Source organism: Filicampus tigris, chromosome 21 (genome assembly GCF_054856515.1).
Source record: "Filicampus tigris isolate MCC_2025a chromosome 21, RoL_Ftig_1.0, whole genome shotgun sequence".
Taxonomy (NCBI): Eukaryota; Metazoa; Chordata; class Actinopteri; order Syngnathiformes; family Syngnathidae; genus Filicampus; species Filicampus tigris.
The window spans coordinates 9,650,359-9,667,289 of record NC_141237.1 but is presented as its reverse complement, the minus strand read 5'-3'; the positions used below and the strand labels follow the sequence as shown (position 1 = coordinate 9,667,289).

Below are 16,931 nucleotides of genomic sequence, written 5' to 3'. Positions count from 1 at the left end.
AAAAGAATGGGTCATATGCAAATGGCATGCACAGTATGGAGAAGAAATTTCCCACAAGCCCAGTGTGAAAAGGGCTCTCCCTCCCCATGCCAGGCCCGTTGAATGGGCCTTTTCTTCTGCCACTGAAAGTGAATGAGGTAGAGCAGGCTAACTGCAAAGGTAACTAGGCTCTTTCTCCTCGGGCTTTCTCACTAAAGCCTCAACACACAATGGTTCATTTACGCATTCAACCACACAAACCACAATAAAGCACATCCAAGCGCAGTTAAGGGGGTTACTGAAACTGACTCTGGGTTTAAAACTCCTCCTTTATGCAGGAAGAGCACCTTTTTATGGGCTAATGCTCTCTGCCTCCATGGGGGCAGCTAATCATTAAGCAGCCTTAACAGAGGTGGGATCGTACATCATATAAATTCGAATTTCAAGGGGCGGCCCACCGAGGAAAGTCATTCTCCTACCTTGACAATATCAGTTAGCCGTAAAACATATCTCCTAAAAATGTAACCGACAAAAGTATTACCCTGACACATAGCCATATCTACTGTACGAGAGTGCCACTGCTATGTGTCATGCTTTTTATCTGCCATCACTGAGTCTTTCAGCTGTCACCTGTTCTAAACGTCTTTGGACACCTCCGCCGCTTCTCACCGACTCCGTCCATCCCCCACTCGCCCAGTCCACGGGGGAACACATAGCCCACAATTTAAGGGGTCACCAAAGAATGGACAGAGAGAAGGAGGGAGAGGAGAAAGGGCCGAGGGCTCCAAAACTCCCTCCCTCTCCTCCCCCGCTCTTCCCCTTTCATTGAACAGACTTAAACACAAACACAATTGGACATGCTGGAAGCCTCACAATGGCACAGGGGAGGAAAGTGAAGTCATACTCTAGGCACGCTGGGTGCCTAGGTCAGGGGGCAATCAACAGCACCCATGGCTACTGTGTCTTAACCCCTCCGCCTCCTCTCTCCCCCAAAGTAAAGGAGAAGCTTGGGGGAGAGAGAAGGCTGTGTGGAGGCGGGAGCAATTTCTTCTTACTTGGCACTTTCAAATGAAGCTGCTGGGGAAGTTTGTGAAAAGCTGTGAGATAAATGAAATATTTCCTCCTCTGCTAAAGTCTTCGCACAACAGGGGTGAACCTTTTAAATGTAAACACCTCTTTAAAAAACACTAATGTGAGCATGTGGAGCTACACAGCCAATCCCCCACCTCCTCCGATGCCATTGCTTGTTTCACTTGACAAACTGTATCCACGGCTTGTATTGTTCCCGAGCAAACTTACAGCATGTGGTTGTATTCAAAAGTTTTTAGGCGTGGTGACAGAGTCCAGCGCGCTCCGTATACCGTAGTTTCATCAGGCCAATAAACAAGTGCTCAACATCACACACGTAGCTGCCAAGTGCCGACCTCATTTTCCTCGTTTGATGGGTGATTCATCGGGGTGAAGCAGAAGAGTGCAGAGGAAAGACGGAGGAAAAAAGGATTGCACTTTATTCAATGTTTCGATGCGACAACTACGGAGAAAGAGTCCCAAAACCATCCCGGTGACGCAGTGTTTATTTTTGCAAAGAATGTTAACACCGCTCACATTCCTCTATTCCCAAATTGCTGTGTTAAATTACCATTGCAGGGAATGGCAACTATTCCCGAGGGGAGCGGAATGGAGAGACGCGACAAAAGGAGCAGTAGTATCCCACCAATTGCAAACACCTGTCATCCTGCGAGCTATTAACACCTCTCTGTTTACAGCAGAGAATGGAGCTCACCTTGATCTCCGCTACACATGATAGCGATAGCAACCTGGCAAAAGCCAATGAGCATTGATGGCTCTAAGAGGCACAACTGTGACGGTCCAAACAGCGACTAAATAAAATTGTATTCAACTTACAATAAGAGTGTTTCACATCATGATACAAAGATGCATGCATAACTTAAATCTCATAAGAATTCTATTATGCTGGTTTGCATGACAGGTCACGAGGTAAAAGGAAGTATGGATATTAAGCCAAATGCAAATGAGGTCAAAGTAACAGACGAGACATCTGCCCGGTCACGGACTTTAAATATCAATAGGCCTGTGTAAAAGCCTGCCAATTTTAAGAATGGCAAGTACACATTCTGAATTCTTTGTAAATGTAGTTCCATTTGCTATATTTAAACACATTTGTTTATTACATCACCAACTGAAAAGCCTAACTGAAGATTGCGAAAATTACAAACCAAAGGTTTGTGAAGCTCATCTGGCGATTGAAAAAAACAAAACAGCATCTTAGCTGTGCCGTTATCTAAGGCGTGTCCACATATTTACACCCAACCTCCAGAGACGACGCAGCACATTGAACACGCCTCATAACAAACTTAAAATGACAGTGGAAAAAAAGAAGACACTTTTGGACAATGCTGTGACAAATCACCAATGGAAATAGCAGAGATAAACATGGTTTGGTGGTATCTCACCACCCACAAAAACTACCACCCCTGACTTTTCCAGCTCAGTGCACCAAAAACCAGCAGACATTCCACTAGCTTTTTCCGCCTTGCCATTAACTTCTTAAACAGTCGACTCGTCATTTCATAGTGACACTTTGCCAATTTGCACATCACTGCAGTCCTATTATTACTATATTCATCATTATAGCTGTCACTCTGCATCACTCCCACATTTGTTTTTGATCAGTATTACCGCACTACTGGACACTTTTGTTTAACGCTTTCCTTTAGAGTGGCTGCAACTACCCCAGAAAAATCAAATTCTCTGTGCGTTTTAACATACTCAGGCAACGAAGATGATTCTGAGACGAAGAAATGGCACGTGTTATTTCCAGCATCACCCTACTTCCTTGAGGCTACACTGGGTGGCACAATACACAATACACGATGCAAAACAACCGCTTCACTTGTCACTATTGCACATTTACAAACAGAAAGGCATGCTAAGGATGCACGTGTAACTCACATTAATGGAAAGAAGAGAGCGTGGAAGCAGCTACTTTTTTTTTTTGGTGTCACTTGCGAGCGTCTCAAAGCACCAGGGACACGCAAGTCAAATTATGCGTGCGCAAGTATGTGTGACAGTGACATACAAACGCGCCAAATGACGAATATTGTGTTTTAAAAGCTGGCAAGGTGACAACTGTCCCAGTGGAATCAAAAGGATTCCCAACGACACGGCAGGCGGAGAGCCGCTGTCCTTATATGGACTGCGCGCAGCTCACATAAACAGGCGCGTGAGCTGTGCCTTGCGCTCCGGAACCTGAGTCAATCCTCGACGTCTTTCTGATCAGCTTTCGGTTCCTTATTTACAGTTATCGACAAAAATAAAATACATAAATAAATAAAGACAAATAAAAAGCGTTTCAAATAATGTGCTAACCAGATCGACGAGTTAACGGTAGACGGCGATTGCGTTAGACAACATTGGAAATAAGTGGTCAATACAACCATTTTGAGTAACTTTTAGATAAAACAACTACGGTTTCGTTGATAAAGTTATGAAAAGCGCTTAGCATTGCTGACCAGCTTCGATAAAGGCAAAACGAGTTGTTCCGCCCAACGGTGCAGCAACAGTGTCCCTCACGTTACCTGCTCCGAGTACATAAATGAAAGAAAGAGCACGAAAGTTGTTGTTTTTAACTTTGATAAACGATTCCATCCACAGAAGGACAACAACCCTTGCGGAATAAATAAACAGCCCGTTGTTAAGTGTAATAACAACCAGGTAGAAACAGGTCCGACTTTGACCAAACTCGACAAATTCAACCAATAGTATCTCTTTCTATAAAGGAAAAGCGTACATAAATAAACGAAAACGTGTAAGGATGAGATCAACGCGCTGCCCGTCCGTTTATAACAGGGTGAGGTGCTAGTAACGGTCTAGGGTGCAGCGGACCGGTAAAGAGCATTAAAAAAAACTCGACAGAATGTTCTAAAAGCACGTGAATAGTACTCTACAAAGGAAGGGGGAAGTATACTAAAATGTAAACATAAGATAACAGCGTGTCCGTTTATAAAAGGGTGCGATGCAACGGTCTCGGGTGCATCGAACCGCTAGGCGGAGGGCGAGACGCAACCCAGGTATAACGGTACACCACATAGGCAGCAATACTGCGCTCACTTGCTACTTCACAGCACTTTCAGTCACTAAAAAACACACTTTTGCACACCTAAAGTTATCACGCAAGAGACCGAGGGACATAACAGCCTCCCAACTGTCCCCCCGAACGGAAAGCTCTGCGTCAGAAGTAGTTTTACTCACCGTTGTTCCTCCTCGGGTTCGCCTGCTTTCTGCGCTTACACCTGGGGCCATCCGCCATGATCCTTTCGTTGTGTCTAAATGCTGCCGGAGAGTCACCTCCTCTCCCCCTCCGTGTCCTCCCTCCCCTTCACCTCCCCTTATCCGCACCTGGTTTACGACACTAACACTTTACGACATCACCTTCCCGTGTACCTCCCCAGACCGAAGTTGCAGGCACCGGTCCCATGGAAGGAAGGACTGCGAGTGAGAAGACAGAGACGGTCGGCAGCTTGCGCTGTCTTTACCTGACCAGCCTCTAGGAAGAGAGCTATGTTAGGTTTGCTCTTTTATGTCTTCTTTGTTTTTTTCATCAAAGGTAAAGATAATAGATGTGTTTTGCAAGATGTCAACGTCATAAAGCAAAACCACATGTATGACTTGAACATGTGCAACACCTTAGACCCCCCCCCCCACACCCACACGCACCCCCATTGCCTTCGCAACGTGGATTGCGTTTTCATCTGTTTGTTTGCATTAAAAAAAATCTTATATTTTCATGGAACATTAGGTGTAATTGTGTAATCAGTCTTTGAAAAGTACGTGGGAGTCATACAATTGGTTAAAAGTGCGAAAATCATAACAGAAAATAAATGATACTTTGTAGAATAATACAGGAGTAAAAGTTACTAATCTCTCGTTTACTGTACTTAGGTATCATAAGTAATTGTCTGATGTTTATTTTACGGATAGATTGATAGGTAGATCTCAAACTAAATAAACGGTTCACTATGCGTCCTGTTCAATATTGGCCGTTGACCCGATATCCACCCACAGCCGGTCTCAAGCCCGGGTAAATACAAAAATGGGTGGGTTGCGTCACAAACGGCATCGGGCGTAAAACGTGGTCCAAACAAATCATGCAGGTGACTCACATTGACAACCCCTGATCGGACAAGCCAAAAGTCACCACAAAAGCTTCAGTGTAGTTGATGTCAACCAAATGCCTAAACAAGCTCATGATGACTAAAAGAGCATTGATGTTTTTTTTTTTGTTTTTTTTTTTTTTTATCTGAAGTGCATTTTTACATTAGTTTAACTGAAAATTGTGGTCCAATTCAAACATATGGGCTTGACCGATACATAATGAGGCTGAGAAAATAATTTATAAAGATATTTTATAATATCAAATAAAATGCTGGGGGGGCTTAATTGGGTTGACACAGATTTCTGAAGGGGCTATAGCCCCCCGAGCCCCTGCGTAGCACCATCCCTGGTTACCTTTGACTAAAAGGAACTTAATTCCCCTCAAACCAAAATAAATAATTTTACTAACATAGCATTAGAACTTCAGACCAAAAGTTTTCATGTCACACCAGGTGGCTCATGAGTGCCTTTGTGCAGTCCCCCATTACTGTACATCACAAGAACGTGTAGACCACCGTGTATCAAGAATTTGAGTATTTGATGCAATTTTTCAAGTTGGGCTATTTCATTTTATATTATATATGTGTTTTTTTAAGCTATAATAACATTGTAGCTCATTTATTGGCCTCATTTTTGGAATTCCACTAGTACTCATTATGTAAACGCCCTTAATGCATCTTTGTTTTATTTTCTCTTTTTTTTTTTTTTTTAACCCATCCTTGACTAGTATTTGAGTGTGTGAAATGTGTGTCAGTGGGAGGAAAAAGTCATGAGACTGTCATCACTGATTCAATCCTCTGCATAAAGAAAGACCCCGCTGTTCTTCTGAGTAGCGCTTACCTCAGAGGAGGACATAGACATGCCAGTGCAATCAGCAGGTTCAGGCTGCTTCCAATCAGATGAAACCTTCGTGCACAAACACACAATGCTTATCACACCATGCTCTGAACAAACTGAAAAAAAAAAAAAAAAAACGTCACAAGTCACATGTCTGAGGTGAATTCTTCTTGTTAAAGGAAAGGTGAACTTTATAGACTGGATGAAGGCTTAACCACATATACATTTAAAGCTTAGGGGGCTCGCAGTTGCTCTGAGGTGGTGGCTATTCTTAAAGCGGACAACTATAAGGTTTCTATTGCCTGGCATCGGTCAGTTTTGCTGGAGTTGGACTGTGGTAACCACTTCAGATTAAGAAATGTACCTATAGTTTGTGATCCTCACCTGCCTAATGTGTTTGTTTTATGGATCCATTACATTTTGTATTCATAAATGTATACTCAAGTAAGAATGCAAATGCAATGTTATATTAATATTGGAACATAAGTTAAGCAGCAAAATCCACCCTTTTTTCTCCATCTCAGGGTGCGGCCATTTTGTCACTTGCTGTCAACTGAAAACGACATCACAGTTTCTCAGGGCTCAGGTAACAACCAATCATGGCTCAGCTTCAGAAAACAGATGAGCCGTGATTGGTCGAGCCCTGAGCAACTGTGATGTCATTTTTAGTCGACGGCAAGTGGCAAAATGGCCGCCCCTCGAGATGGACAAAAACGAGTGGATTTTATTAGTTAATTTATATTCCACAAACACAATCAGTCTGAATGCTATGTTTAGACTAGTGGGGCTGCATAGAACATATTATTGTTAAGAAAATTATTGTGTTGACTTCCACTTTAAGAGTCAATAAACCTGATACATGTTTTTGGAACGTAGGAGGAAGCTGTGTGTCTTTCACAGCACAGTTCATTTATGGCATCGTAAAGTACATAGTATGACAGAAAGATCAAATGCAAAATTGAATTCCACAAAACTGGATGGATGGATTTGTGCATGTCCATATAGAAGAGACACAACGGGACTATCCACCCCTGAGTTGTTTCTAAAAAACAAAGTATTAGAAACACCTCTTAATTTGATAGGGTGCAATATGAAAACACCAACAATATGAGTGTCACTCAAAAGGCAGCAATTATATCTTTATAAAGGCAGAATTTTGCTATTGTTCCCACTTTGCATTCTGTGCAGTTGTTCCTCATGTTATGACCGATGATTTTATGTTTTATGTCACGAGGATATTGTGCCGCTCAAAATCTGCAGGCCCCAGCCAATAGTCTCCCTTTTAGTGCAACTCATCATTCAGCTACAAGTACTGTATACCCACAGACGATTGGCAGTTGTTAGGACTGAATAATTCAGGAAGCACAGAGCAGGCCAGCGCAGAGGACAGGCTGACCAGACAGAGAGTAATAGCTTTAGCATAAACAACACCTCCAAACTTGCACTGTTCCAATAATTGTCTGACAAGGGGAGGGGCGGTTGCCCAGACACTGCATAGCTTGCTGAAAGAAGGCCCCAGAAACAGTCTGAATCAGCAAAGATCAATGGTGAAACTCTCAGCTAACCACGTGGTCCTATAGCGGTGGCTCCTTGCACGCTGAGCATGGAAAATAAGATGCTTATTATCCAATGGAAAGTCAGATCTTTTCCCATTTTCCTTGGAGCACTCCACTATTAGCATGAAGGCAGCGCCTGTGGAAAACAAAGAATAACAATAGTGCGACACGTAATGTAAAACAGCCCGAAGACACCATCTGATGTCTGAGAAAAAAAAAGCTGGAGATATTTTTCTCTCTGGCAAATGCTGAACTGGCGCAGACTCATACCCGATTAAACGGGGAATGCAATTTAATAAGTACATGTAGGGTTCCTGATGTCCCTTGTATTGTATGAACAAGGTCAAGACATGGTAAGTGTAAGGAGAGGAATTTTATTCAATCACACTGATGGCAATAATAAAACAGACTGCAGCAGTAAAGTAGAAACCGACTATGAAGAATATTTGCATGCTTTTTTAGGAGTAATAAACAGTTTTAAAGCAACATTTGTGGGAAAACAGCCTGGCAAGTGTGAATCGATCTGTTCTGTAAATTTGTTTTGCGGGATATTCATTTGCAATGGAATTGGAATCCATATTCATTTTGTAATATCATTTACACAGTGCAGTGGAAAAAGCACATGTACTGGTGCAAATCAGTTGACGGCTTTGTAAATTTGGACATACGATAACATGTGAACCGTGTACATTAATTAACCAAAGATGTGTTCAGTAAGCCAACTGTCTCATCTCTTTACATGCTTCCTGCAGTTACATCACCATGATACTGTTTAGGGCCAAAAGTGTTTTGTTCCGACCATTCAAACCGCACTTAGAGGGAACTGGAAATATGGTCAAACTATTACCATGGGTAGAGTTGCTCAAATTTATACTCAAGTAAGAGTAGGCTACTGTTACTTGGGTGATATATATATATTTTTAATTAGAGCAAGAAAATGCCCAACAATATCACGTTTTTGTCGTCTGTAAAGTAAACCAACAGTAGAATGAATGTGAGGCCAGTAGTTTTCTGCCTCTGTTGACTGCGAGTCGCAACAACAGAAAGATTAAAAACAAATGTAGTGAGCAGAATTTGCGTTTCTTCTAAAAAAAAAAAAAAGAAATAGTCAGTATAAGTAAAAAGTGTGTTGCATTAAATCTACTCGGACAAATACAGTTCAATCAAAAAGTTCACGTCGCACGTTACTACCCTACTACCGAGCTTGAATTTGTTTGGAAACTGTACTCAGATCACCGACCGCTTGAATTTATCCAAAAGTGCACTTTTATCATGACGTTGACATGTCTTTGCTAATGCGGGCCCTGAAATGAAATGCATTGAAAAGCAGACTTGTTCTTCCTGTAGAGAGTTGAAACTGAAAGGATGAGGGAGGGCTAAGCAGCCATCCTCTACTACATTAAGGGATCATGCTGCTCACTGAAAATGAGTATTGATCCTCTTAGGTGCAGGATCGTTTAGGAGATTAATGTGAGAAGTGGTTGAGCTCCATAGTGCTCCGCCAGGACCAGGGGATCAGCTCAGCGGGACAGCCGAGCCACGGGTGACAGAGGTGCAATTGTGCAATAGTGCAGAGAGGCCGGAGAGCAATTCGTTCCTGTACATCCTCACTAAAGTACTGCCATCTGGGCTATCAGCTAAGAGCATCAGCTGCATGTACAGGTTAAGAGGTAAGGTGAGAAGGCCAGAGACCGTCAAATAGAAAACGGTCAATAGAAAAACGGCAATAGAAGAGAGAGAAAATGAGCTACGTGTCATAGACGGGCAGGATGGCTGGAATGAAGAGCAAGGTAGAGGAAGAGAGGAAATGAGAGTAGAAAAGAGGAACAGAAAGTGCAAAAAGGAGGGCGACGGAAAAGGTACACCCTGCACTACTCCGAATAGAGAGGAGGAACAAGAAGCTGTGGCAGTGATAGAGCGACACAAAACAGACTAAACTGCTTAATCTCTCCCTAGAGACGGCGGCTAAATGTGAGGTTGTCCTCTTCTGCTTTCCACAGACCACCAATCCCCACGCACAACACCGAGGCACTCTGCTCGGCTGCAGTCGAGGCTGTTATACCGCTAAAAGCCACAAGCGCAAACTTCAAAGTGCACAAGTGGAGCCTACTTTGCAATTGATGCAAGCGAAAGGCTCAATTTTAGCCTACCGGTGAATTGCCAGGCCACGCGTCACAAAATGAGTTGTGAGAATGATCAGTGATGTTTTTTTTTTGTTTTTTTTGTTTTTTTTCCATACAAATACTGATCTAATGATTCTACTTGCAGCAAATAAACAGATCCTGTTGTAGGCCTGAGAATAGCTCATATAGCTCCCTCTGGGGGGTGAAGCAGTCCTCGGGGGAAACTCTTAAAACAAATATTAGCTCAAGTATTCAGCTGCAGTTGAATGTGTGCTGTCAGAATGTGGACCCCAACAATACAATGTTTATAGGATGAGATGTCAATCTGATCTTTTTTTTTTCTCGCCCCCACCACGCCAGCAAATTTTCAGCACACTTCCGCCTTCCTCCTGTATTTTTTTTTTTGTTTGTTTTTGTTTCTCAAGACAGGAAGTTTCTGACACAAAGGTTGAAGTCAGCCACATCCCAAACATAATTTGGGAAAGCGACATTGAACCAAAATCATGCATTTTGACACCCCGAGATAACACCGAAGGAGTAATATGTATGTTGACTGATCATATGGTTCTGCAAAGGTGGGTGGCCACACAACTTAAGAGTTCCTGACCCGCGGGTGAATGTAACGCTGCCTGTCTGCACTGCGGTCCAAGATATATACTTGTTTTGGCTAGGAGGATGTGTGTGTGTTATCCTAACACACACACATGTACACACAGTACACAACTGCAATGGCCCAGAAAGCCTTGCCCCAGTCATGTTTTATGGCTGTCAATTGTAGAAAGCCCAGTTTACGTTTATATTGTATTCATTGGAGAGCCTGTTACATTTTAGCGTCCGTGTGTCCGTGTGCTCTGTGCACAACAAGCTAAGCATAAAACTCCCAAGTATCAAAGTGTTTTTTTTGGATGACTCTCACACTAGTAACCAGCGTACTGTCAAATTATTGGTGCGAACTGAGCCTTAGCAACTGTGATATCATTTTCAGTCGACAGCAAGTGGCAAAATGGCCGCCCGGTGAGATGGCTAAAAATAGGTGGATTTTACTTGCTGAACTCACATTCCACAAATTTAATATTAATCCGAATGCCGTGTTTAGTGGGTTACAACATATTCTTGTAAAGAAAACGTTTGGGTTGACTTCCTCTTTAAACACCAAAATGTTCAAATAAACCATATAATTTCCTCTAACGAACGTGCATTTGCTCAATGCTAGCATTCATTGTGAAACGTCACGGATGGGCTAGCAGAAATTGGCATGAATGTTATGAGAATTCTAAACCTTCAAACAACCTCTACTTTGAGCTCTGCCCTGATCTAAACCATTATTTAAAATTTCTTTAGAAGGAGCTGAAACATTAAGACCGGAGAATGCACCCCTCAAACCCGGCACCGTAGTCTGCTCACGAGGAGTGGGCCAAAATATGTGTCGATGGGTGCACACGTTTTAATTGAGTTACACAAATTGTTTGATTGCAGTGATTCTCTCAAAAGGTGGTCCAACAAATGAATATTTTTTTTAATCTGTTGGACCACATACGTATCAAAAGCAACGACTGATTTGCATTAATGTATTTTTTTTAAATTGTTTATAATGACCATTTGACCTTCAATTACTTGACTTTTAAAGTATCTCCCTGAAATTTTGGTTTTTAAATTGTGTTTGTTTGTTTTTTTTTAACTTGCAGGTTCTGCTATAAAACCACAGTGAGTTAAATGTTGGGAACATTTCAAGGGAACAAGGAAACACTTCCTAAAGGTATGAAAACGTATTTTTTGTGCATATTTTTTTTTTTTTAATGACCTTTCCATCGTTGATATCAGTACACAAGGATTCAAAAGTCTGCTTTAACATGTCCTTGTTTTTCGGTGCAAGTTTAAGGCTGAATCTGAGAAATGTGTAGGCGGTTTATGTTTGCTTGGGTCTCACTTTGTGATAGGCCAATACTCTTTCACTGGATGAACGTGAATACCAAACACCTACTCTTTTCCCACATGTCCTCATAGTACATCAGAACATTTGTCTACAGTCTATGCTTGAATAGTGGCGCAGTACTATAAATGAACATTCAAAATGCCAGCCAATTACTATGGGTGTCCCTTTACTCAACCTTTGCATATTAAAGCCTGGTTGTCAAACAGATTGTCTTCGCTGCTCTGAGCAGCCCGCACTGTGAAACAATTTTCATTAAGGGGCGACTGCATGGACCTTAGGCTGGCAGCCTTATGCAATTTCATAGCCCAGCGTCCCTGTGACCACTTCAGGGTCCGATGGTGGCCACCCACACCTTTACAACGGCCAGGGAGGGGTGCTGAAAAGGTGACAGACTGCTAGTAAGTTTTAGGCGTGAAAAGGGAGTCCCAAAATGAAACCCCAGTCCAGGAAATGACTGCAATAATAACATTTAAGCTTTGGGAATGAAAAATGTAGAGAGACGGTCCTCATTTGTGCAGGTGAGGGTACACTGACTCACCAGGGGGAAACATTCATTATCTTCTATTAGAAGGGTTTCCTCTCACATTCCGAAAACGTGTTATGCTAACCGAAGACCTTGTGACTGAGTCTTGCAAGATCACGCGCAACGGTTGAAACTCTTTTTTTTCCCCCTATAACCGTACGCAAAGATGTGAGCCAAACAAGTCCCCAAAGTCTTTATTAGAAACATATGCAGGGCATTGCACATCAAAATGTGTGACAGTGTTAGAGCAACATTTAATGTGCACAGAAAAAGTCAAGCACACGCCTTAAACCTATCCATCCATTATCCCGGTCCGGTTCAGAGGGACCTTAGCCGAGGCTGGCGAAAGGAAGACTACACCCTGGACTGGTTGCCAGCCAATCACAGTGCACATATAGAGACAACCATTCACACTTCTATTCACTCACAGGGTGGGAACTGACTCGAGTGAGTGAACCATGACAATGTCAGTGACCACGCCCAAAACATCTGATGTAAATCTTACATGTCACATATTGTATGCTGCTTTGTCTGACTCATTCACAAAAATAGATTTACAGAAATGTGAGTAAGTGATGGCTGCAGTTGGCTGGAGAAAGTGCTTGAGTTTGCATATTTCTTGTTTCATGGAATAAACAGATAGAATGTGCTTGAAGTGGAAGTCAACCCAAACATATTTTTTGCAAGAATATGTTTTATGCAGGCCCACTAGTTGAAACACGGCATTCTGATTATTATTGCGTTTGTGGAATATCAGTTAAGATGCAAAATCCGCCCGTTTTAGCCATCTCCGGGGGCGGCCATTTTGTAATTTCTGCCGACTGAAAATGACATCACAACTACTCGGGGCTCAGGTAACGACCAATCACAGCTCAGCTCCAGAAAACCTTTAGGATTCCAATTAGTTTGGGGATTTTTTGGGGGACATTATGTTGATTCATGGACTTACTTCCTATTCCTTAAATTAAATGTATTGCCAAGTTCATTGAGCTGCTCACCTTTTATATTTACAATGAACACCAGTGACTGTGTCAGAGCAGTGAGCACCTGACAAGACACAAAAAAAGAGGGTGCTGGCACTGTGTATAGCTAGTCGCGGAATTCAAACACAAAACCTCGTTACTTTTAGCAATATCCTAATCCAGCAACACAGGAAAGTCTAACCTGATGTCACATAGGGTAAAATATTTGAAATATGTGAGACGACAGCATTCTCTAAACACGGCAATATATGGAGGTGGCATGTAATTGGTTAGAATTACGCTACAGCTGCACCACGGGAACACAATTTTGATTCAAGCCTCAATATTGCACGCCACAAATAGTACTCTTGTAGAAGGCAAATTCATCAGTTCAAGTTCAATTAAAACGTCGTTTTTCACACAACCCTAACAGTTTTTGTCTCCGCTCGAACCGATTGAAATGCTTCGAATTGAAATATTTCAGACTAAAAGAGTGGTTTCATTAGTCAGATTTGCAGGTATCTGTTTGCTTGAGCATTTAACAGAAGGATTTTGTATAGAATGGAAACAATACTACTCATTACAAATATCTCAAGAGTTTTTGAAAAAAAAAAACGTTTCTGCTGAAAACATTAGTCTGTGAGAATGCAGGACATGAACATGTGTGTGAAATGTTTACGCTTAGCATGCTTAAATAAGTCACAGACACAACTGTAATGGAGGACTACAACATCGTTTGTACATTTTACACTTCTCCAGCAAAATGAACATTTACTGTTAAATCTGATCGTTTTATGTATCCTTCACATTATAACGGGATTTGGGGATAATATTATCAGACATAATAATATCACAACCGCCACATGATGTTCAGTGAAATACTGTGTAGTTGACATCCGAGTTTTTTTTTCTGTTTGACTTGTGTCCATTGTATGTGCCCTAGTGGGGATAGACGGTATAGAAAATGAATGAATGGATGAATTCGGCTATGATGGTGATGAAGTGCTGCCTCCATGAGTGAAAATGGAAATGATGCTTTTCCTTCATCTTTATGGGGATCACTTTGCTGCTCGGGGCTACTTGAGAATAAGTAGTGACCCATTTGCATGAGACTGCCCCCTAAAAACACAAAGAATTGGGTTAAAAGTGTACAATAATTATTGAACTAAGGTATTTTGAAGAAAGCACGATATTCACACCCGACAGCCGTTTTAAATGACATGCGTTATCTCGTTCAAGATTTTGACCTGCAAATCCCACCAAATAAATTCCATCCCAAAAAACACTAACTCTCCTACTCTCACAGGTATTGAAGCCTGTCAGCTAAAAGGAGTCCAAAATGGCAATCAAGTTAAGCCTCACGTTGTGGACCATGAGCAAGGATGCTCATGCTTATTCAATGTGTCCACTGAGGTGTGCAGACACTTCATTTAATATTTCCATAAGGTTGCATATGAGGGTACGCGAGGCATGCCGGTAATAGGGAAGTAATGCATTCCGTGCCATTGGCAAAAAGGTACGCTTGAAACATCCCTCACATGAGCAGCAGTTTTCAACTCGACAGTGGACACATACATAATTAAGCCAAGTAAAGAAATGCATTTTTCATCCCCAAACATCAAAACACCTCAATGTCTCTCATACTGAGCAAGGTACATCTATTTTATTCACAGAGGAAAAACAAAACAAGAGGCGGGTCAATCAGAGTGCCTTGCCTAAAAAAAAAAAAAGAAAAAGAAAAATATTGGCAGAGGAAAGAAAAGAAAAAAAGTGGATCCACATACTCAACTTATTTGAAAGTTAAATCAAGCAGTCACATGTAAATGCATCCTCAGGGGGAAGAGAGATTTTTGCACTGCACTTTGTTAATAAGATTAGATTAGTATATTATTAGTGTCACTCCTAGTACTCTTTGCCCAATGTAGTTCTACTCATGCAAATCAAATAACTTATGTATTCAGGTGTATTTATCATCATAAACCTTTATTAAAGAGGAGGTCAACCCAAAGATATTTTTTTCAAGAATATGTTCCATGCAGGCCCACTAGTTGAAACAAGGAAATATGATTAGTATGAAATATGAGTTAAACAGCAAAATCCACTCGTTTTTAGCCATCTCGGGGGCAGCCATTTTGTCCCTTTTATCGACTGTAAAATGACATCACAGAACCAATCACGGTTCAACTGTTTCCTGAAGCGGAGCTATGATTGGTCGTTATCTGAGCCGTGAGGGTGTGGCTAGCCCTTCTTTTGGAATAAAAGTAAAAAAAAAAAACACAATAAACCAAAGAAAAAGCAAAACCCATGAATTCTCTGAAATGACCTGTCCAAAGGTACAAAGAGATGTTATGCAGTTTACTGAGATCACACGAGTTGAAGATTTCTACTGACATTGTGGTCAAATTGTACATTTAGCGATTGCGCTCGACACTGCAATTAATTTACATGTCTATGTGGTAGAAGAGAACGTTCAGCAGTGCTGAGGATAGCGCTGCTACTGCTGCACCATCTCTGAGAACATTATATCGACCATCCGATGCGATTCTGACGGGCTCCCTGCACACCTTCATAGATGGGAATTAACCTGACACAGCTTAAAACGCCTTACTGAATGTTGGTCGATAATGTCATTATCCTAAAGCAATTCTTAATTCTATTTGGCCCTCGCCTAAAGATCCCCTTATTGATCACAAAGTCGGATGACACGACTACTTTTTCTATGGTTAAAACCTCAATGCGCTTCTACGGCCCATGCAGGTCAATATACAGCCGAGCACTACTGATGGCTTGGAATATAATTTGAAATGCTTTAACGTCTCTTTCACAACGATACTTGGAGGATTTAATCAAGAGTTACAGTTAGCGGCTCTGCAAATGCTGGCAAGTGATAGCTGTGTCGTTCATCAAGGCTTACAGAAAAAGCTATTTCATATCCTATTTAGAGAGATGAGAAATATTGATATGAGTCACAGAGTATTATCAGCATGAAACAGAGGCAACCGAGCCTCTCTTTTTCTTCTCGATCCTTCACTCTACTGCCGCCTCTTTATGCGAGTGAGAGAAAAAAAAAAAGAGTCTGAAAAAAAGACCCTTAAGTTGCATAAATGCCTGTTTTCTCTTTCTGACCGTTTGTCAACAACACGCACAAACAAAGTGACACAGTCAGAGAGCGCCTGTCACAGACGATCCTCTGTAGGCCGTGACGGTGGTTAACAGGAGGAGACGCGTGTAGCCCCAGGTGACTCAAACTGCAAAACTAACAACACCATGCTTCACTGCCCAAAGAACGCAGTGTGAAAGACTAGCAAAAAGGGTGTGCGTAAACGTGTGCGGACCTTCACGTGTATCTAAATATCTTTTGATGGCTTCATTAGCCGTCAAGAAAAATCATTAGGTAATCATTGGTTCTCCGGGTAGTTTATTGGCCTTACTTGAGCAATATATATGTGCTCTTTGTGAGTATTCCAACCCAACTTGTACAATTTTGTTTTGGACTTTGAGGAAACACTTAACTGTGGTTAGATTTACACTAAATGCTTCACATGACACAATTTTGATATTTTTGGCATAATTTATTTATGCGTCATGGCAAAAAGAGAAAAAAGGAACCCCGCATGGTCCAAGGTGTGAATGTCAATGTGAATACAGTAGTTGGATCTGTGCCCTGTGACTAGAGGTTTTTTTTTGTTTTTAATTTATGTGCCAATTACACTAAACCATATTATCATATATTATATATGATATGATATATATGATCATATATTATATATGATCACATATTATAATATGTGGTCATATTACCACAAAATAAATCCAGCATTATTATTTGAAAAATTGTAACCA

General features: G+C 41.5%; 1 protein-coding gene across 1 annotated transcript in view; it reads right to left on the bottom strand.

Annotated features, from left to right (window-relative positions):
* Window positions 1-4,579, bottom strand: part of zeb1b (zinc finger E-box binding homeobox 1b) — a 49,322-nt gene extending 44,743 nt beyond the window's left edge. Inside the window, exon 1 of the mRNA XM_086021259.1 lies at window positions 4,252-4,579. Coding sequence (XP_085877385.1) covers window positions 4,252-4,309 — 58 coding nt within the window. The 5' untranslated portion in view covers window positions 4,310-4,579. The remainder of the gene's footprint in view (window positions 1-4,251) is intronic.
* Between the last annotated feature and the right edge of the window lie 12,352 nt (window positions 4,580-16,931).